This window comes from Astatotilapia calliptera, chromosome 16 (genome assembly GCF_964374335.1).
Source record: "Astatotilapia calliptera chromosome 16, fAstCal68.1, whole genome shotgun sequence".
Classification (NCBI taxonomy): Eukaryota; Metazoa; Chordata; class Actinopteri; order Cichliformes; family Cichlidae; genus Astatotilapia; species Astatotilapia calliptera.
Genome location: NC_137437.1, coordinates 36,518,064 through 36,537,124, shown reverse-complemented (window position 1 = coordinate 36,537,124; position 19,061 = coordinate 36,518,064). Strand labels below are relative to the sequence as shown.

General features: G+C 46.0%; 3 protein-coding genes across 7 annotated transcripts; 2 read left to right on the top strand and 1 right to left on the bottom strand.

Moving 5' to 3' along the window:
• Window positions 1–5,264: 5,264 nt before the first annotated feature.
• LOC113007871 (granzyme B-like) lies at window positions 5,265–6,959 on the top strand. Its single transcript, XM_026144885.2, has 5 exons — window positions 5,265–5,457; window positions 5,593–5,737; window positions 6,076–6,223; window positions 6,320–6,580; window positions 6,697–6,959. Exons 1-5 carry the CDS (start codon window positions 5,412–5,414, stop codon window positions 6,853–6,855), a joined length of 759 nt encoding a protein of 252 aa, XP_026000670.1. The 5' UTR covers window positions 5,265–5,411; the 3' UTR covers window positions 6,856–6,959.
• rabl3 (RAB, member of RAS oncogene family-like 3) lies at window positions 6,618–10,107 on the bottom strand. Of its 2 annotated transcripts, XM_080290750.1 has the most exons (9): window positions 9,951–10,091; window positions 9,472–9,598; window positions 9,240–9,331; window positions 8,692–8,821; window positions 8,491–8,605; window positions 8,246–8,396; window positions 7,805–7,876; window positions 7,200–7,238; window positions 6,618–7,108 (listed from the first exon to the last, which is right to left on the bottom strand). In XM_080290750.1, the coding sequence occupies exons 2-9, from the start codon at window positions 9,524–9,526 to the stop codon at window positions 7,052–7,054; spliced, it is 711 nt and encodes a 236-aa protein (XP_080146876.1). In that variant the 5' UTR covers window positions 9,527–9,598; window positions 9,951–10,091; the 3' UTR covers window positions 6,618–7,051. The 2 variants fall into 2 exon arrangements, with proteins under 2 accessions (XP_080146876.1, XP_026000668.1); XM_026144883.2 differs by lacking the exon at window positions 9,472–9,598 and having other exon boundaries at window positions 9,951–10,107.
• On the top strand, window positions 9,524–18,326 carry gtf2e1 (general transcription factor IIE, polypeptide 1, alpha). 4 transcript variants are annotated; one of them, XM_026144881.2, is made up of 6 exons: window positions 9,524–9,542; window positions 10,755–11,066; window positions 11,182–11,339; window positions 14,436–14,631; window positions 14,810–15,039; window positions 17,238–18,326. In XM_026144881.2, exons 2-6 carry the CDS (start codon window positions 10,777–10,779, stop codon window positions 17,681–17,683), a joined length of 1,320 nt encoding a protein of 439 aa, XP_026000666.1. In that variant the 5' UTR covers window positions 9,524–9,542; window positions 10,755–10,776; the 3' UTR covers window positions 17,684–18,326. The 4 variants fall into 4 exon arrangements, with proteins under 4 accessions (XP_026000666.1, XP_026000665.1, XP_026000663.1 ...); XM_026144880.2 differs by lacking the exon at window positions 9,524–9,542 and adding an exon at window positions 10,098–10,233; XM_026144878.2 differs by lacking the exon at window positions 9,524–9,542 and adding an exon at window positions 10,109–10,248.
• The last annotated feature ends 735 nt before the right edge of the window (window positions 18,327–19,061 follow it).

The following is a 19,061-nucleotide window of genomic DNA, read 5'->3' as shown; positions in this document are numbered from 1 at the left end:
GACTCTTGTCACGACTCTTTTTCCCTTTGCTCTGCTCACCACACTTCAGATGGGCGAGCGTGCATGTGCGTCTTTGTGTCGTTTATGTGTGTGTGTGCACGGCCGGGCTTGGTTCTGAGGCTGGCTGAGCCCTGTGGGGTGGGCCCTGTGGGGTGGGCCCTGTGGGGTGGGCCCTGTGGGGCTGAATCAATGGCATCATTGATCTTCGCACAGAATATCAAAGAACCATTAAAAGTGTTCATATTTTTCTTTTTTGTTCTTAAATTAATTGATTTTTAACATGTTGTTTTTTAAATTTTATTTTCTTCTTTATACATTTTTCATCCACATTTTCAGTTTTGTTCAGATTTTGCAGATTTTTCTTTTTCGGGTAGTTTTTACCAGCCGACCATTAAACGTGTTAAAGCCTTTGAGTTTGTCAGTGCTGAACAAGGTCAGAGGAAAAGAACAGGAGAACCTGGGATCACACCTCGGATACGGAACAATTCAAAACTGGGAAACATGTGAAAGCAAGCAGACAATAACACACACATGAGAAACTAACAGTGTGGTTGGATAAATGAAAGAAGGTAAGGCCTTCCAGGCCGGGACACACCGACACTAAACTGAATGAAAACAAAACTGTGACACAAACAAAATGGAAAATAGATTTTTAAAAACACAAACCCTAACCAAAAACAAAGATGTGATGACGAGGGATGGATGGAAGAAGGTGGACTAACAAACTGAGGGACACTGTGATTCCAGGGAGGACTGTCTTCAGGTTTTCCAACACTAAATCCAGAATCCTGGAGACAGGAGACAGACAAAGGGCCTATTAGAGGACGCCGGGCCCTCAGGAAGTTGTTGTGGATGTTTATGACATATATACCTGTGTGCACCAGACATATACTCACATATACACTATGTGATCATATATACTCGTATCCTCTCTCTGTACATCTGCACTGGAGTGTTTATATAAATGGAACCACACTGATAAGCTTTTAACCTGCATGTTTAAAATCCCAAGATCCACATCTTTAGATCAAATATTATTCACAAGTATGGGCTGGGCTGCAGCTGGGAGCCTCTCTGCTGCCAGCAGGTGGTGAAGCATCCATCTCTACCCCATAAAGTAAACACACTTTGCCTGAGAGTGCACCTGGGACACTTGTTTCCCATCTGCAGTTGCCAAAACTGTGAAAAACCCTTCTTTAACGGGTATAGTAGCCCACCCCTGACAGCGAACCCGACAAAGCTGTCAGGGAGAGGAATTGTTTTCTCTTTGCTGTATGTTTGATCGTTTTCCAGAGTTCTGGTCTTAAAACTGTCAAAAAAGACCCAAATAAATGATTGATGTTGGGAACAGCTCGGAGAGTGATGGATGTGCCAGAAGGTTATGTAACACCAGGGATGGAGATTTAATCAGAACAAAGTGCAAAACTGACAATTGACTGGGGCTCGCTTCACTTTGCTTTTCTGCTATTATTTATCTGTAAATGTATGTTTCTGCTGTTCATGTGCTTTTGTGTATTGAACTCATTTACAAGAATTCTAATCTTTTCCAGAGGATCTTTTTAAATACACTGAAAAAAGTTGGATCACCACATCGTTGGTGGGATAAGATTATCAGGATGGCTTCAAAATTTGTGACCACAAAGTCTGTTTCTGATTGTTCGGAGACATTCACACCAGTCGTCTGCTGCAGGTCGTTTTGCTGGGCTCTGGAACCTCCTCCTTGATCCTGAGATTGTGCTGAGAGACGCCGTAAACCTGGGAATGGCACGTGTTGATGTGACATCTTGGAGCAGTCGGACCACCCTCTGTAGGGTCCAGGTACCAGCAGTGACACTGACCCCAGCAAAACTTGTGCATTTGGATCAGGTGCAGTGTTGAGGTTTGACCTGTGGATGGCGCCACACTGACACCGCCCAGAGGAAGAGGAGCAGTGTCGCTGCTGAAAGTGCTCATCATCTTCCTCCCACTGATGGGTAAAGGCTCTGTCTGTCTGTGGGTGTCATGTTCCTGGAGCATGCATGTCCACCCACACATCACTGAACTTTTCCTTAGAATCAAACTAATAACTGTTTGCAGAAAACGCCTCCAATTCCACGGAAACCACAAATACTCGTCACAATTTTATGGCTTTTCTGTGGAAATATATAATTTTCAAGTAATTTAAAGCTAAATTATTGAAAACAATATAGTTTACTGAAGAAATGACTATTATGTATATATATTAAACACACACACATAGATAGATAGATAGATAGATAGATAGATAGATAGATAGATAGATAGATAGATAGATAGATAGATAGATAGATAGATAGATAGATAGATAGATAGATAGATAGATAGATAGATAGATAGATAGATAGATAGATAGATAGATAGATAGATAGATAGATAGATAGATAGATCGATCTCCTGCTCATTATGTTCTGTATATTCATGTCCATCTCACATCACTGACATTTTTCTTTAGAAACAACAAGCGAGCTCCGGAGAGAATAGAGTGGCACAAATGTGTGTAAGGTTCACAGTGAGAGGTGTGATCACCTTTGTGTGCACTGTGGTTAATTTGGCCTTGACACACACTTTCCATTCGGGTATTTACCACCAACCCAGACGGCTTACTTTAAAGCACATGCAGTCAACAGACAGCCGATGAGACAAACCCTCAGGACCAATGTTCAGGGTCTCATAAAACCACAGACAGTATAAAATATATTGTGTTTATATATAATTGAAAATATGAATATATGATACCTGGCAACTTGAACAACCACGGCAGAACAAGGCTAACGGCCAGATTAAAACACTGCACTCCCAGACTACTGCGGCCACTGACGACGTATCAGGTCTCACTCAGTCATGCCAATCGACTGGAGAGGCTGGTGAGCTCCTACGCGAGCACGTGGCTCGGACTTCCCAAATGCCTCAGCAGTGTTGGACTCTATACTGTCATTGCCTATCACTAGTCTGGTGGAGGACATTAAATGTGCAAAAGTGAGGCTTGAGATGTCACTTACGGCCTCCCGAGACCCCGGCCACATCTGTGCTACAGGCCAAATCTGCTCTTCACCGTCGTGACGTGGTGGGTCACGTCCAGCAGGGCAGAGGAGGATTTGGTCTTGGAGCAGTAACACCTCGGTGGCAACAGGCATCTGTAACCGAAGGTTGAAAAATGGTGGTGGAGGAGGTGCGTCGGCAGGAGGAAACAGCCAGACATGCCAGAGCCGTAGCGCTGGCCAAGCAGAGTCGCTGGATGAACTGGGAGAGTGTGGGAAAGAGGAAACTCTCATGGAGTGAAATCTGGGGAATGGGTCTAATAGACTACGTTTCATCCAAGCGACATACGATGTGCTGCCTTCCCCAATAAATCTGCAGCTGTGGTTTGGAAAGGACCCATCCTGCCCCCTGTGTACAGTCTTTATAGTTATCCTGGTCACGTGCAGCTGTTGCTGCCTTCCCTGTATCAGACGGCTGACCGAGAGGGTGATAGCAAGGGCCATGGACGCGGGACTGGAAGGCCCCGCACCCATGATGCCGTTGTTGGAGGTGAGATCGGCCGAGCTGGCAGGGGAGTAGCGGCGTCAGCTGTATTGTGACTTTCTTCGAAGGTGGAGAATATATCATGAAGTAATATTTTAGCAAAGGCTATATTAATCCAGCTGCTAATGAAATGTGCAGGATTATAGGGTATTACCAGAAGAGTTTTGCTTGTAACAGTGCACACGCCTACCCAGTGACAGTCAGAGTAAGATGTAAGAAAACACATTCTCTAGTGCTTATTGGCTGTGGATTTTGTTTTTCCGTGATAAACTGTATCAGAGGTTATTGCAATGCTTAGCCAGACTGAAACTGTGCAGACCTGCAGAGAACGTTGCCTATTTTTACTCTGCTAAAAGAGAATAAGAGGAAACAGATTGGGGGTGAAAGAGCATTGAGACTGTAAGTGAAGTGCAAACATGAGTGCCTTAGAAGGGGTTGAACTTAACTGTCACTGTTGCAGGATAATAAACTTTGCTTATGCAGACAGGGCAGGTTTAGCCCTTCAGCCCTTAAAATAGTGGAGCCTGTGTGCTTCCTCTATGGAGATCGACACAGAAGGTGGTCTTGTGTACATCCCCCCATGCATGTGCTTAATAAATCATTGTTGTTGACTGGACCTGCTCTGAGTTTTGGTTGTTCTTTCTCAGCACATCAAGAAAGAATCGGGACACCAGCCACTCAAGCACATGTTGGATGGTTGTAGGACCAGCCGTACTCAGGGCAGATCCACATGGAGACACAACCAGGTCCTCAGGTGTGTAGCCGAGAAAGTTGAGAGCAAAAGAAAATCCATCATTGCTCAACCTTTCACCAACCAAGAGGAGCGTCAGTATCCATCAGCATTTGTCTTTTGTTAAAAAGGGCTGACATCACTCGTGCAGCTAAGGCAGTCAGCTAACCGCGAGACACGCCCAGGATTGATCAACCCGTGGTGGGCCTGCCTCAACAGGGGGCTTCAGAATCATAGAAAGCCCAACACTAGAATTTTCACTCTTCTCCCCTCTGCTCCTCCCTTTTTCTGGGAGGCAGAGCGTACAGCAGGATCCGGCGGGAGGTGTGGGATGCCAGATCAGGCGCCCCCCTTCCGGCTCTCCTCGCTCCTATCTTGTCTCTTTTGTCTTACTTCTTGCTATCACCTTTTCTATCCCTTTGAAGAAGTGAGGCTCTTTAAATATGAAAGAGATAAGTAGAACTTTTGTGGTGAATTGATAAAATAAACTGTAGAAAACTAAACAGCAGAAAGAAGAAGAGAAATAACATTATAACATAAACCAGTGACAGGGCCTCCTTGGGTGAGTGTCTAGTGATAATGGCCAAAACACCCGAGGAATCCAACGTCCACTACTGACGATGTGTCCTAAAATTTTAATATGACAATCCAGACTAGATTCCTAATCTCTAAACCCAACCAAGGAAGGTAAAGAGAAACTAAAAAATGGCAGAACAGCTTGTGATAAAAGACCGAAACAGCCTGTGAAGTTGAGGCACACAACGATGTCCCGCTGGTAAAGTTTCCTCATAGCAGCAATCCCTCAAGACCTTCTGTATATGAAGCACTGCATCGTAACATTTCGTCCTTTTATTGAATCGTGTTTAGATATATTTATATACATAATTGAAAATATGAATTAATAATAATAATAAATGAATGATCCAGACTCTAATTCATCCTGAAAACAGAAATAATGTTCTGCTGGTAAATGATTGGAGGTGTGTGATGCACCACCACCTGTTACATGCAGCGGTGCAGACAAAGGTGTGATATCCGTGCAGAAACTTCTGACCACAAAGTTTCTGTTGTGGGAGGCGTGTTATAAAAAGAGACGTGTGGAGTGGGGGGGTCACTGCAAGCCTGCAGCGTCTGTCCCACCATGATCTGCTGCATCCTTTACGTCTTTCTGCAAATCTCCCTCACAGGTAAGAAGACTGGCAGAGTTTCAATGACAGGATATTTTAGACCTGCGCTGAAATACAGTTTCCCACTTCTTTAAAGGCCAAAATGAAGAATTTTCTGTGGTCGCTGTTTTGATTTGACCTTTGCTCTCCTGTAAGGGGCTGCTGAGAGCGGCATAGTCGGTGGCAGGGAGGCAAAGCCCCACTCCAGACCGTACATGGTGTCAGTCCAGTATCGGGGAGTACATTCATGTGGAGGGATCCTTATTCAGAGGGACTTTGTTCTGACTGCAGCTCACTGCAAGTACGCTTTTTATATGGTGTATATATATAACTGTTTTTAAAAAAGGATGTTATTTTAGCTGCTGCTGTTCTATCAGCAGTCACTGTGATAAAACTGTATCACAGCTGAACTGTGATACTGAGGACACACCATCAAGTTACATATAAATGAGTGGAAGGTGTTTGTGTGGAGTGATGGGCCACCACAGTTTTCCTGGGAGTCATTTTTCTAACGGTGGAGCGCTGCAACACACTGAGAAGACTGCATGGACCTTCATTTGTGTCGATATTATGATTCACACCATCCGTAGTATCAGTGCGACTGCAGACGCTTCTTTGAACTTTGTGTTTCTTGTTCAGAAATGAGACCTGGGGTTCTTGCACCGTGGTGCTCGGAGCACACGACATCACCAAGAAAGAGAGAACTCAGCAACGCATCGAAGTGGACGAGTATTTCGCTCATCCAGGGTTCACTGGGAACTTAAACAATGACATCATGTTACTGAAGGTAAAGTGAAAAAGTTTAAAGTGACCTGATTCCCTGTGCACTGGGTTCATGTGTTGAACTGATGCAGGAGCAACTTTCACTGATTCTCTTTGACAGTTGAAGAAGAACGCCACGCTGAATAAGTACGTGAGGACCATAGGACTGCCTAAGAAGAACGGGGAAACACCCGCCAACATTAAATGTGCTGTGGCCGGCTGGGGACTAACCAGAGCTAATGGATCTCGTTCAAATGTCCTAAAAGAAGCCACAGAGAAGATGCAGTTCAGCACTGAGTGCAAACACATTTGGCAAAAACACTTTAACTCTGGTCACATGATATGCACCAAGTTTACCAGACGGGACGGAGGTGTTTGCCAGGTAACGAAATAACAAAAGCAGCCCAGCAGCTAATAACTCAAATACAGGTTTAGTCTTTTATTCATGTAAAATGTGCAACCTTTACACAGATCGCTCAATCAAGTCTTTCTTTGTAGGGAGACTCCGGTGGGCCACTTATCTGCAACACAAAGCCTCAGGGTATAACAGCCTTCACCTTGGCAGAGGACTGCAATAATCCACAGTACCCGCATGTCTATACTAAAGTCAGCTCCTTCATCCCGTGGATCAAGCAAACAATGGAGGAGCAGGAATGATGCACGAGTCAGAGGAGCAGTAAAGCATATGTTCTAAAAACGTGTGGTCTCATTCATGATGGTGTAATAAAAAGCTCAAAGCGTGCCTCTTCATTCTGTCCTCAGCACCTTCTTCACATGTCATTTCCAGCTTTTATAAACTTTTCTAGATTCACTTCCAGCGCGTGTCTGAGTGGGCGGGGTCTGATCACAGGTCTCAGTCATAGTGCAAACTTTTGAAGTTGAACCGTTTTCTGTCTGTGAAGCCAGTCATCTGCAGAGAAAGTGGGAAACAGGTCACCTTCAACCTTTTACCAAAACTGCTACGACTCTGACTGGACAGAAAAAAGAGAAAACAAACTGACCTGACTGGGATCTCTGGTGAAATATCTTTTCTCTATTACCTGTTGAAAGGTTTAATACGAGTCAGAACACACGTACACGTCAAGAGAAAGGACTCCCATTAATGTGAGACATTTATCCTCCAGGTCTATGATTGAAAATACCGCAGCACAAAGACGGAGGTGCACACACGCGTGTGATGCTGCGTCCACACTAATGCATTTTTGTTTGAAAACGCAACCTCGTCTCTCCGTTTTGGCCTCCCGTCCACACTGAGACGCACACATTTGAAAACAGAGACTTTCTAAAATGATGACGCATGTTAGTCATGTGATGCAGTCATGTGACTAATTAAACAAAGATAGCAACAAAGAATTCTTTAATTCTCACTCACTGTTGCCACTTTGTACTTTTGTGTTACTCGCAGCAACAACTCCACCTCATTGTGAGTCCATTTAAAACACTCGCTGCTTTTCCTCCACATTTTGCCGCGACGTTTCGAAGAGCCGGAACGGCGTTTTCATCTGAAAACATTCCCCCCTAACCCTAATCAATCTGGGCTAGTGTGGACGCAGCCTGAGTCACGGCCTGCCTGGCAGACCGCAGTGACGCAGCTCACAGCTCTCACCTTGTCAAAGAACCTGCTGAGTTTCACAGCGTTTGAGGTGCCTGCAGCCAGGTATCTGGGGTTGGTGCAGTCCTGGGAAAACAACACAACACCAAAAGCGTTCAGCTCCCGCAGTGAAACTGACCACAGCAGCTTCCACATGTTTTATTTTAGGCTGGAGGACCAGACACAGGACAGAGAGGAGCTTACTGATGCTGTGATGTTTATGATACATGTGTTGTTTTTATTGTTGCGAACTAGGATTTGTTTTTGACTGAAAAACGTAGGTGGTGTGTGAGTGTGTGAATCGCCGCTTTATTTTCATCATTAGTCTAGTTTCCTTTTTTATGAGTGCTAAACATGAGTTGTGCTTTATGTGAGAGATAAACAATGAATGAAACGGATTCATTGGTTTAAAGGAGCTGAAGCTGAGAGCTCGTAGAGCAGAGTGAGGCGACTTACAAGATTGATTTCTTCTGCATTGAAGTCTTCGGACAAGAAAGCCGTCCGAGTGAGGACTTCACTGCGCTTGTTTTCTGGAATTTGGTCAAACTTGGTCCCGATCAACAGCAAAGGCACCGGATTCTCTGCAAACTGCTCTCTGTCATAGTCGCTGCAGTCAAATATCGAAGCTTCCACATTAGCCATGTTTTCTGTTTATTATTCTGAATGAAGACGGGCGATGTCGAACACACAGATCTGCTCACCCGTTTGAAATGATGACTCCAGTTGGAGAGGAATCCTTATTCAAAGCTTCCAGTGACCAACGGTACAGATTCTGAGAGGACTTCTTATTGGTCAGATCGTGGACCAATATAATTCCTAAAAGAACCCAAACATGAAGAGCATGTCTCAATAACACGTCACTGATGAAATCAATGCTTTCAGATCTGTCTGTAAGTGTTTACCATTAACCGAGTTGTAGAAGACTGCTCTCGTGCTTTTGACGCTGCTGGCGTTGCCAACGGATCCTCCAACATCCCAGAGTTCAATGTAGAAGGTTTTCTCCTCTGGGGTTCCCTCCTTATAGTCTTGAACCTGGAGTAGAATAATTATTTCGACATCAATAGCTCATCGGGCGCCATCTCACTCTTACCTCTCTGCACATGCCTAAACCATCCCAGCCTCGTCCCTCTGATGGACTCATTTCTAAACCTGTCCATCCCGGTCACTCCCACCGAACACCTGAACACCTTCAGCTCTACCTCCTATCTTTTTGTCAGTCACCAAACTATACATCATAGCAGGCCTCATTACCTGCCCTCTCACTCTTGCTGCTATCCTTCTGTCACAGATCACCCCTGACACCCTGGTATTTAAACCTGTGCACCTGTTCCTTTCAGGTTCACCGTTACACCTGTCTCCCTCTCGTTAGTGTGTTCTGTCGTGTTTTATACGAGTTTAAAATAAAAGGCCAGCAGGGCTTTGTAAAGTAGAAGATGCTGGACCTGCTTACCCGCACATCTACAGAGCAGCCAACAGTCCACGATGGATTTCCCAAAACTTGATTCTGACACAGCAGATGGACCAAGGAAGACTTGCCAACCCCTGCAAAGAGCACAAAATGATACTGGATAAAAGGAGCTGATGCAAAGCACAGCAGGTTAAACATTTTTGTGTAGCTGATCGATATTAATGGATTTAAATTATGAATAGACTCTACAGCTGCTGCTGACTGGAAGACTGACCTCCACCGAAACATCGAGTCAGTTTACGACAGACTCGGCTTCCAGCAGAGCACATCTCCGGAACAACATCAGTGAGTATCCGTAATGATCTGTAGGGTGTGGATCTCTGATTCGGCAAAACGTGTTTCTGTGGAATTTAAACTCTTGATGTGGAATCGTTTCACACCCAAACACTCTACTTACATCCACCTGCCGCAAAGTGACCGATGTAAAAATGACGGGTATTAAAATTCAGCGTCGCTCGCCGATGTACCTTTATTGTGAAAATTACCCGTGAGCTTAGACACGACAGGTGTGTTACGTGATGTTTATCCGTAGCTTTAACTGCCACAGCAGCAAACTGACCACAGCGTCGGTCTCCTACTTAAAGATTAAGAGTTTTATAAGTGAGCGAGTTCCGTTCAGAATAAGCAAGTGTCCTTATAAATAACAGCAGACAGTAGTAAAGGTTTTGCTTGTGAAAATAGTTCATAACTCACCGGAATCTCCCAAAACCAACACTTTTACCCTGTCAAGAGAGGCCATTTTTTGATAGACGCGATCAGGAAGTAAACAGTGTTCTTAAAACCACGCCCCATGAAAACAAAGCCATGCTATTCGCCAACATGCCCGTCACTCAAGCTTCTTCGCTTCTATGGGTGCAGTTTAGTGCAGCCGGGCCAACATTTCAGTTGGCCCGGGTTTATTTTTCATTTCCGGGGTCGTCGTCTCAAAATAAGAAGTGAAGCATGTTGGCTAACCCAGCAGCTAAAGGACCGTGACGTGCGTTTGTGTTCAGTGAGTTTTAGCGGTGTTTTTGTGAGTTAACGTCAGTGTGTGTGACTCTGAGATGACTGTTGGCACATAAACAATAACCGGTAAGGGTCGCGTTAACGCCTGCCGGGTTTCTGCAGGCCAACTCAGTGTTAGCGCTTAATTTAAATAAAAGTAACTTTATCGAGCTTTTATTAAAGATAAAGTGTGAAATAATAAGATGACCGGTAAACTATTAACACGCCGTCTTTCTATTGTGGTGTATTACATTAAAATGTACAATAACACCGGCAAACCGGATGCATTATGTTTTAGTCTTTGTTTGGATCTAAGCTAAGCTACGCTAGCTGTGATTGATGATTTGACATCGATAACGCGGCCGGGATTTTTCTCCTACTGGGTTAATGTGCTCTAGTATACCTTACACTTCCCTCTTAAATTTAAAGTTTTATACTTGGATAACTCTTCTGGCCCTGCTCCTCATCCCTGCCTTCCTGACGTTCTCCCCGCTGTCGCACTCTGCCCTGCAGCTCTTTCTCTCCAGACCCAAAGATGATTGAACCAGCGGTACTGACCGAGGTCCCCGCAGCTCTGAAGCGGCTGGCCAAGCAGGTCGTGAGGGGTTTTTATGGCCTGGAGCATGCTTTGGCGCTGGATGTGCTGATCCGTAACCCATGTGTGCGTGAGGAGGACATGCTGGAGCTGCTCAAGTATGACCGCAAGCAGCTGCGCTCAGTACTCAATACCCTAAAAGCAGACAAGTTTGTGAAGTGCCGCATGAGGGTGGAGACGGCGCCCGATGGCAAGACAACGAGACACAACTACTACTTCATTAATTACAGGTTTAAATCTCTGCTGTGTGTGTGTGTGTGTGTGTGTGTGTGTGTGTGTGTGTGTGTGTGTGTGTGTTGGACACTTTAGACTCAGTAGTCTTATTTCTGTCTTACATCTTTTTAGGGTACTGGTCAATGTGGTCAAGTATAAACTGGATCACATGCGACGACGCATTGAGACAGATGAGCGAGACTCCACCAACCGCGCTTCCTTCCGGTGTCCCTGCTGCTTCTCCACCTTCACCGACCTCGAGGCCAACCAACTCTTCGACCCTATGACAGGTAAAGGTGCAGACCAGTGCTGCTATACTGTAATATTCAACACGCTTGGATTTTTGAAAGCATTCTGGCAGTTTGACGGGACTTTAGTCCAGCTTTTATGGGATGAATAATTAATTAGAAGCTTCTTTACCGCGGGTGGGGAGAGTTCATATATATTTAAATAGCATGCTGCGTGCACAGAGAAACTTGTCGTTTTCTGAGTATTTGGTGCAGGTGGACGGCTCAAAACGGTGAGCGTGGTGCCTCAGCTTTGGCTCTTTCCTGTAGATCTTCACTGAGTCTTAAACCCTTTGGTTTGGAGCAAGGCCCCACATATTTCTGCTCCTCAGTAGTTTGTTTTTAAAACCAAGCATAAAGTAACTGAACTCGACGTGCAGTGTCAGCAGGAGGGAGGACGACACTCTTCATCTTTTTTTAAAAAATCAATAGATGCAGAACTTTCTCCCTCTGTGGACGTGTTTGCCCCTCTGTGATTATCCTAACCTGGTAAATCTGGCTCTCAGTTTATCTGGAAAATGTTTGGAGATATAATATGTGGGGAAAGCGAGGCAGGCGCTCACGACTGGCAGTGATTCACAGTGGATGTACAGAAATGAGTTTGTCAAAGTTAAATGAAGACTTCGGTATTTCATTGATACAAGGATCACTTTGTGATCTGATGTGTTGTTTTTTGTTTGCACTTCCATTATGTTGTGTGCTCCTCAGTTCACCTCTAGATGGCAGTAACAGCACATAGCAGGATACATTTAATGACAATTCCTCCTAATGAAACTATAGTGTGAACAGAGGATCGTGTACGTTATAGAGATAGAAGCATGAATTTTTGTTCATTGTCCATTTAATGCAGAGTTACTTCTAAAGCTTTGTGTGAGTGCACTTTGTTAGCAGCGCTACGTGGACATGAAAAGACTGCCATTGAAGCTAATGACGTGTACGTGGCTTTGTATAAGCTCCAAGTCGTACGCTAACATTCTGCCATGTTAAAGTTCACTTTAAATGTCTGTTATTTGAATAAGGATGAGTCATAAGCCTCACACATACTTGCATATGCTGCATAATGATGAGCTCTGAATTACACAGACCAAACGTAGGTGACCATGAAACAGTTTGTGCACTTTAAAAACCCAGAATCTTCACTTTTACGTCAGATTTAAATAGTTGGTAATCAATGACTTACAGCGGCCATGATGATGTCAGTACGCGCCCTTACCCGAACATTTGCTGTCTCCCTGCAGTCACACTGGAGCCACTCTCACTTTGCTGTTGGAGCTCGGTGCAGATATCCAGCAGGATTTTATTTCTGATCTGATGTTTTAAAGTGCTTCCTTTCCGAGCAGTGCACATTACTGTATTACGCAGGATGCAATGCATTTTGGGAAAATGGCCTCTCTTTGAATTTGGTTTTAGAGAAATTGAAGCAACATCCCCAGAACTGATGAACTGGGTTGTATGTGTGTTTGCTAAAATCCATCCATTCTCGTTCGCTTATCCTTGTCAGGGTCACGGGGGGTGGAGCCTATCCCAGCTGTCATAGGGCGAGAGGCGGGGTACACCCCGGACAGGTCGGCAGTCTGTCGCAGGGCCAACATGTGCATTAAAAATCCTGATTTGCATTAGAAACGTTGTCCACGTTGCGCTCTCTCTGCAAAGGTTTGTATTTGTTTGTGAGCTGTTTTCATTCATAAACTGCGGCAGCTTTAAGCTGTGACACCACGCTGACTGCCTGCCAGGGTCGGGGCTGACTGCCAACCATCCGGCTCGGCTTCTAGGACTCACACAGGAGTGGTCAACAAATCATTAAAGATGGTTTCTCATTTTCAGTGAATAATTCTGTCCAGTACTTGTGGTTTACTGGGATAAATGTTGTAAATAGTTGATGTTGTTGGCTGTCAGGTTGATTCACTGTAGAATCACTATGTTAAAATGTGGGTGTGTTTAAATGATCGAGCTCTAAGAAAAGACACAAATGGGACAGAATAGATGTGCAGTCTCGTCACTCTGGATAAATGAGCCATCAGTGTGTTTGTGATGACACGCCTCACGGTTCCTCTGCACCGCTTCCTGTCTCTGCTGCTTTGCCTCGGTCAGGGTTCAGCCCTCGGGTACCTGCAGCTCTGCTGGTAGTTTGATGGGCTGTTTTTGTCGGGCCAGCAACACTCAGCGTAACCTCACGAGGATCGGACACGACACTGCTGGTCTTCCAGCTCGTTCTGACCCACAAAGGAGAGCCGAAGCCCTGCAGCTCTGTTTTCACAGCGCGCCGTGAATGTTGTAACACGTGATCTTTTTTCCACTCACTCCACCTGACGTGCTCATTCCTCACCTTCGGCCAACATGTTCTCCACCTTTGTACAGGAAAAGCAGAATGTTTCAGTGCTGAGCCAGAGACCAGTGCCAGACCATTATGAACGTATTAATCATATTTACGTGATTTACTTTGTAATGATTTTTTCCAGTAATCTCAGCTTGGTGCCGCTTGGCACACATCGAGGATAAATAAGATCTTAATGAGGTATTTACCACTTTAATCTTAAATGCACAAACAACAGTTTGTACATTAATGAGACGCTGTTGCCTTTCAGTTGTTGAGCAGCCTCAGCTGTAACTGTTCACTTCATTTGCATTAATCTGGAGGTGCTTTAGTTGTAATAGTAGTTTTCGGGGTCTCTCATACACATAAAGCAGGCGTGAGCTCTGCGCTGCTGCTGGCACGGCTCCCGTTACTGAAGCTGAAATCGGCCAGAGAAGCAGATGGTCGAAGCGTGCCCTTCTCTTAATGGTAGGAAGCAAGTGTGGTGCGCACAGCATACAGTTTCCCTCGCAGACGTTTCCTGTTTAATGCAAGAGTCTCTGTCAGCGCTCTTATTCCTGTTGTGTCGACACAACCACGCCCAGCCTCCATGAAGACCAAGCCTGACCCCGATTGGTTATAAATCACCAAAATCAGAGCACAAATGGCACCAATGGCAACCAGCAGGTTCACTTCCTGTGATATATCAGCTGGTATGTAAAGTAGTTGGGGCCTAAACTTCTCTGCTGGTTCGGTCCATGCAGCACCCTGTAGGCAGGTCTGTAATGATTGTTTTTCACCTGCAGGTACATTTCGCTGTACCTTCTGCCAGACGGAGGTAGAAGAGGATGAGTCGGTCTGTCCTGACGCCAGGACGCTCGTGGCGCGCTTCAACGAGCAGATCGAGCCCATCTACGTGCTGCTCCGTGAAACCGAGGACGTGAACTTGTCCCATGAGCTGCTGGAGCCTGAGCCTGCTGAGATTCCTGCTCTCAAACAGAGGTCAGTCTGCCTCGCAGCATCGCACTCGTCCGAACAGCTCACCGCAGTTAGCGGTTACGCTGTGGTGAGCTGTTGTCTGTAGCCACAGGAGGAACCGAAACGAGTGAACTGGGCACATTTTTCAGACTTAATCGTGTTAACTTAGCTGTAAATATTATTCGCTGACTCTTTCCTGCAGCCGAGAACGTGCTGCAGCATCAGGAGCAGCGAGCGGCCCGCACCGCGAAGCCTGGTCGAACAAAGGATCGACGTACGCTGATCTGTACACCCAGAACGTGGTCATCAACATGGACCAGGAGGAGCAGCAGAAACAGGCTGGCGACAGCAAGGCGCCAAAGGAGAGGCCGGTGTGGCTGACTCAGAGCACCGTACAGGGCGCTTACAACGAGCCGGACGTCCTCAAGAACCGTAAGTACAGCGCTGTCACTGCAGCCGCTCTCAGCTGAGGCGGATCAACGAGTCTGTGACATCTCTGTGATGGTTGTTTCATTTGTAGCTCAGTCATTATATTCAGACACACTAAACATAAACAGATACTGTTTAGAGCGGGTGTCCAGTTCCAGGCCTGGAGGGCCGGTGTCCTGCAGGTTTAGATGTGTCCTAGATCCATCACAGCTGATTTAAATGGCTGAGTGACCTCCTCAACATGTCGTGAAGTTCTCCAGAGGCCTGGTAATGAACTAATCGTGTGATTCAGGTGTGTTGACCCAGAGTGAGATCTAAAAGCTGCAGCACACCGTTCTCATCTTTGTCTCTCGTGTAGAGTTTGTTAAAAAGATCCAATTTAAACGTCTTCACTAAATACAATAACATTTGAAAATGGACTCACAGAGTGGGATGAAAAACGTCTCCAGAATGTGCAGCTCGTTATTGAAGATGAATGAATGTAATCGTACTCTAAAGCACTGCAATCTCCGACTCCGTGAATTAGTTTAAGTTTAATTCAGCGTGAATTTCCTCCCAGACTCGGCGGCTGTTTATGTGATCGTTAATCATGAATGATGTTTCTCGTCCTCAGAGGGTTTGGTGTTTCAGGAGCGGGTAGCTTGGATGCTGCATGGACTGCAGAGAGCGCCGTTTTTGTGCTTTTCATCTCAGTCGGTGCTCAGTCTGTAGCTGGAACAGGTTATTACAGGTCAGCCAGGTTACCTCCGTCTGTCAGAGCAGCCCTTCAACAAGTTTTCTTCTAATGACATTGGATCCTTACCCAAGGGCATGCAGCAATCAGACCTGGCCAGAGTACCGCTGAGCCATAATTGCCTAATTGGAATAATCAGGGCTTGGTTAGTGAGTGGCTGAGGCAGGATCACTCATAATAGAATCCATTCTTATGGAAATTACAAATTAGACATGTGGGTTGTGTTTTTGTCACAGGTGTGTCTCCGTTCATCTGCCTGCGGGTTTTACCCTGTGCTTAAATCCTGAGCGTGCATCGAGCTGTAAACGTGTGTTTCATGATCTGGTTTACTGAAAGAAGAAAGGGTCTGACTCCAGCTCCTAAATACAACTTATTCATTTGAACGTGTAAAGAAAAACCCAAATTCTGATACGATGCATCAAAAAACAGAAGATGTGGAGCTTCTTTGTCCTCAGCTGCTGAGAGGGAACGAGCGCGTCTTCTGTGCTTGCTGGTGGGGATGTGCACCTTGGCTGTTCTGATGATTTCAGTCAAGCGTGCGGAGCTTCAGCTGGTGAAAACTGAACACTGGTGTCGGAGGCTGTGCACCTGTGGGTGCAGGCTCTAAAGATGGAGCAGCTCTTTCAGCCCACACTCACTGGCTGACGTCACCCGCTCTGCCTGCTTTGACATCAGCGGGGATGTGGCACCTGCTACATCTACATAAAGTCAGGCTGGGCTCGAGCTCGCACGCCGAAACTGAAACGGTGCGCTACCATTCGTTAGAGAGCTCCGAGGGCTTCCCTGGGGGCAACTGCCCACCGTGGAACTGCCAGGCTTTTAGCATTGTGCCGGTTGAAACGCCAAGATGACGTTAAGCCAGGTGGTGGTTGGCATAGCAACTGCAGTTTAGCTCGTCTGAGCTGATTTCAGCAAGTTGGGAGGAAGTAGGAGAAGAAATTACCACTCGTGGTTTCCCGCCTCTCTGATAGGCTCCGCTGATCCTCAGCCAATGTTTCTGTTCATCTAGTTTCCCATCTGTGTAGACCAATCACAGAGCACGTACCTACCCTGGAACAGGTATCGATAAAGAAACCTGTTTCTAAGAACTTACTCACTCACTCTGAAGCCAGCACATTTCTTTTAAAACGGATTAATGTCGTTATCGGTCGTTCTTGGAGATCTCACGTTTATGTGTTGCAGCTGTTTGTCCCAGGCCACGCCTTCTTTTTGTGTTGCTGTGATGAAACATGGCAGCACTGAATGTCTGCCAAGAAACCGTGCAGGTGCTGTGTCATCCAGCCTACGCTCCAGTGAGATGTCCTGGATTGGTTAGAAGTTGCATCATGTGATGATAAATCTCGACCCCATGGTTACCTTACCACATGACACGGATGCAGAATAACAGGGTTGAAGAGCAGAGCTGTGTTGAAGTTGTGAGTTAAGCTAAAAATGAGAATGTGATCTAATCTTAATGTGGTTTTCACAGGTGGTGGCGTACCTGGAGCCCAGGATGGAGCGCCTGGTCCTGGCACCAGTCAGGTAGATGAAAACGAGGAAGTGATGCGCGCGCTGCTAATCCACGAGAAGAGGAGCGTTGCAGGCGCCGGTGCAGGCGGAGCCAGCGCCGCTGCGAGGGCTCTCACCTCTGCCAACGCCAGTGACTCAGACAGCGACACCAGCGAGTCGGACGACGACTCGCCCCCGGGTCCTCCTCCTGCCGCGGCCGCGCAGCATCGGGGCCAAGAGGAGGATGATGAGGACGACGATGAATTTGAGGAAGTGGGCGATGAGCCCACAGTGATGGTGGGAGGCCGGCCCTTCTCGTACAGAGAGGTGAGCCAGAGGCCAGAGCTGGTGGAGCAGATGTCTGCACAGGAGAAGGAGGCCTACATCGAGATGGGCCAGAACCTGTACCAGGACATGTTCTTCTGAACCAGTCGGTCACAGCGTGGGTTCACTCCGCTGTGTCAGTGGGCATGTCTGTGCACACAGCTCGTTTAATCATGCTGCTCAAGTATTCAGCCTGCTTCAGCGTTCTTCGTTCCATTAATGAGGACGTACTCCGACAGTGTTGCCCCCCCGTGTAGTATTCTGACCCAAGTATTTTTAAATCTCCGCCCTACAACCCCAGAAGGAGCTGCCTAGCTGCACAGTGCCAACTGTTTTGTCTTTAGTTTGAATCTTGTTGCCTGTTTCTTTTATGTCCCGTTTAAATGTATCAGGTGTTTTACTCAGTAAATTTCAGCGCTCAGTTTCGTGGACGAGGAAAATAGATTTCTGCAAACAAGCACATGCAGCAGTGAGCTTGGAGAACTGGTAGAGGTGTGAGTGCTGGAGCTGCACACTGATGGAGAACTGAAGAACCTGCGAGGACGAAGCAGCTGGCTTTACGTTCTGTGATTTACTTCTTCTTTTTGTCTGAAACAAGTTAACAGACGGGACGTTTAAAAACTGGTCTCAGGCAGACGGAGCATGTGGCTAACAGTGAAACATTGCTTCTTTGGAGCAGTCTGTAATAAAAAGATACTGTGGTGAAGGAGGAGAGTCTTTATACCATAAACATACTTTTTGACCATCATGTTGTTCCTGTCTACTGTCACCAGGGGCGGTGTCATCACTGTGGTGTTTCTCAACGTCTTTAGGCTCAGTGCTTCCAGCTCTGAGCGTTTCACATGTCATACTCAGAATGATCCCTGTGAGTGTCGCCTACTGCAGCCAGTGACCGTATCAGATGACAAAACTTCTGTAAAGGTCATAAAACTTGAACGGCAAACTGCACAAATGCCACAAAGAAAAGCGACTAACAATCTTCTGCAGTGTTAATCTTGGGTTTTACATGTTCCAGCTTGTTACTGTTGCAGAGGCTAAAAACGAGAAGTGGGAGTTGCTTTGTCGACAGAGGAAACGTTTTGTTTGATTTATTCTGTGTTGCCGTAGCTGCAGTTTCAGCAGAGGCTCAGCAGCAGGTAAGAATAAAGCTTCTTCATCACCAAGTGGAAACGTGCACTTTGCACACCTGTCACTCTACCTGGGCTTCAGTGGTTTTAATAACGTTTGACTTTGTCAGTTTACCCACGTAAAACCCTGTGTCATGTGATCTGGTTTCATCTAAAACTTAATGTGAATTAGAAGAACGCGGCACTTCCTGCTGATTTTAAACCAACGCTCTGATAAGCCGCTCCTGTTCGGGCCGCGTTCAGCATCAGTTACCACGGTGACAGCTGCTTTCATGGAAATTGTGCACTCGTCCTCTGTACCAGGTTAGAAATGTAAATTTAGCCTAAAATCAGAGTTTTCATTGCGGTGGTGG

What these genes read in the sequence shown, in the direction of transcription:
- LOC113007871 (XM_026144885.2), top strand. Translation starts at nt 5,412, where the DNA reads ATGATCTGCTGCATCCTTTACGTCTTTCTGCAAATCTCCCTCACAG. An exon ending in TCTGCAAATCTCCCTCACAG is followed by an intron (nt 5,458 to 5,592) that starts GTAAGAAGACTG and finishes CTCTCCTGTAAG; the next exon opens with GGGCTGCTGAGAGCGGCATA. An exon ending in GGGACGGAGGTGTTTGCCAG is followed by an intron (nt 6,581 to 6,696) that starts GTAACGAAATAA and finishes CTTTCTTTGTAG; the next exon opens with GGAGACTCCGGTGGGCCACT.
- rabl3 (XM_080290750.1), bottom strand. Translation starts at nt 9,526, where the DNA reads ATGTGCTCTGCTGGAAGCCGAGTCTGTCGTAAACTGACTCGATGTTTC. An exon ending in CTTCTACAACTCGGTTAATG is followed by an intron (nt 8,606 to 8,691) that starts GTAAACACTTAC and finishes GGGTTCTTTTAG; the next exon opens with GAATTATATTGGTCCACGAT. An exon ending in TCACCAGAGATCCCAGTCAG is followed by an intron (nt 7,109 to 7,199) that starts GTCAGTTTGTTT and finishes CTTTCTCTGCAG; the next exon opens with ATGACTGGCTTCACAGACAG.
- gtf2e1 (XM_026144881.2), top strand. Translation starts at nt 10,777, where the DNA reads ATGATTGAACCAGCGGTACTGACCGAGGTCCCCGCAGCTCTGAAGCGG. An exon ending in TACTACTTCATTAATTACAG is followed by an intron (nt 11,067 to 11,181) that starts GTTTAAATCTCT and finishes ACATCTTTTTAG; the next exon opens with GGTACTGGTCAATGTGGTCA. An exon ending in ACTCTTCGACCCTATGACAG is followed by an intron (nt 11,340 to 14,435) that starts GTAAAGGTGCAG and finishes TTTCACCTGCAG; the next exon opens with GTACATTTCGCTGTACCTTC.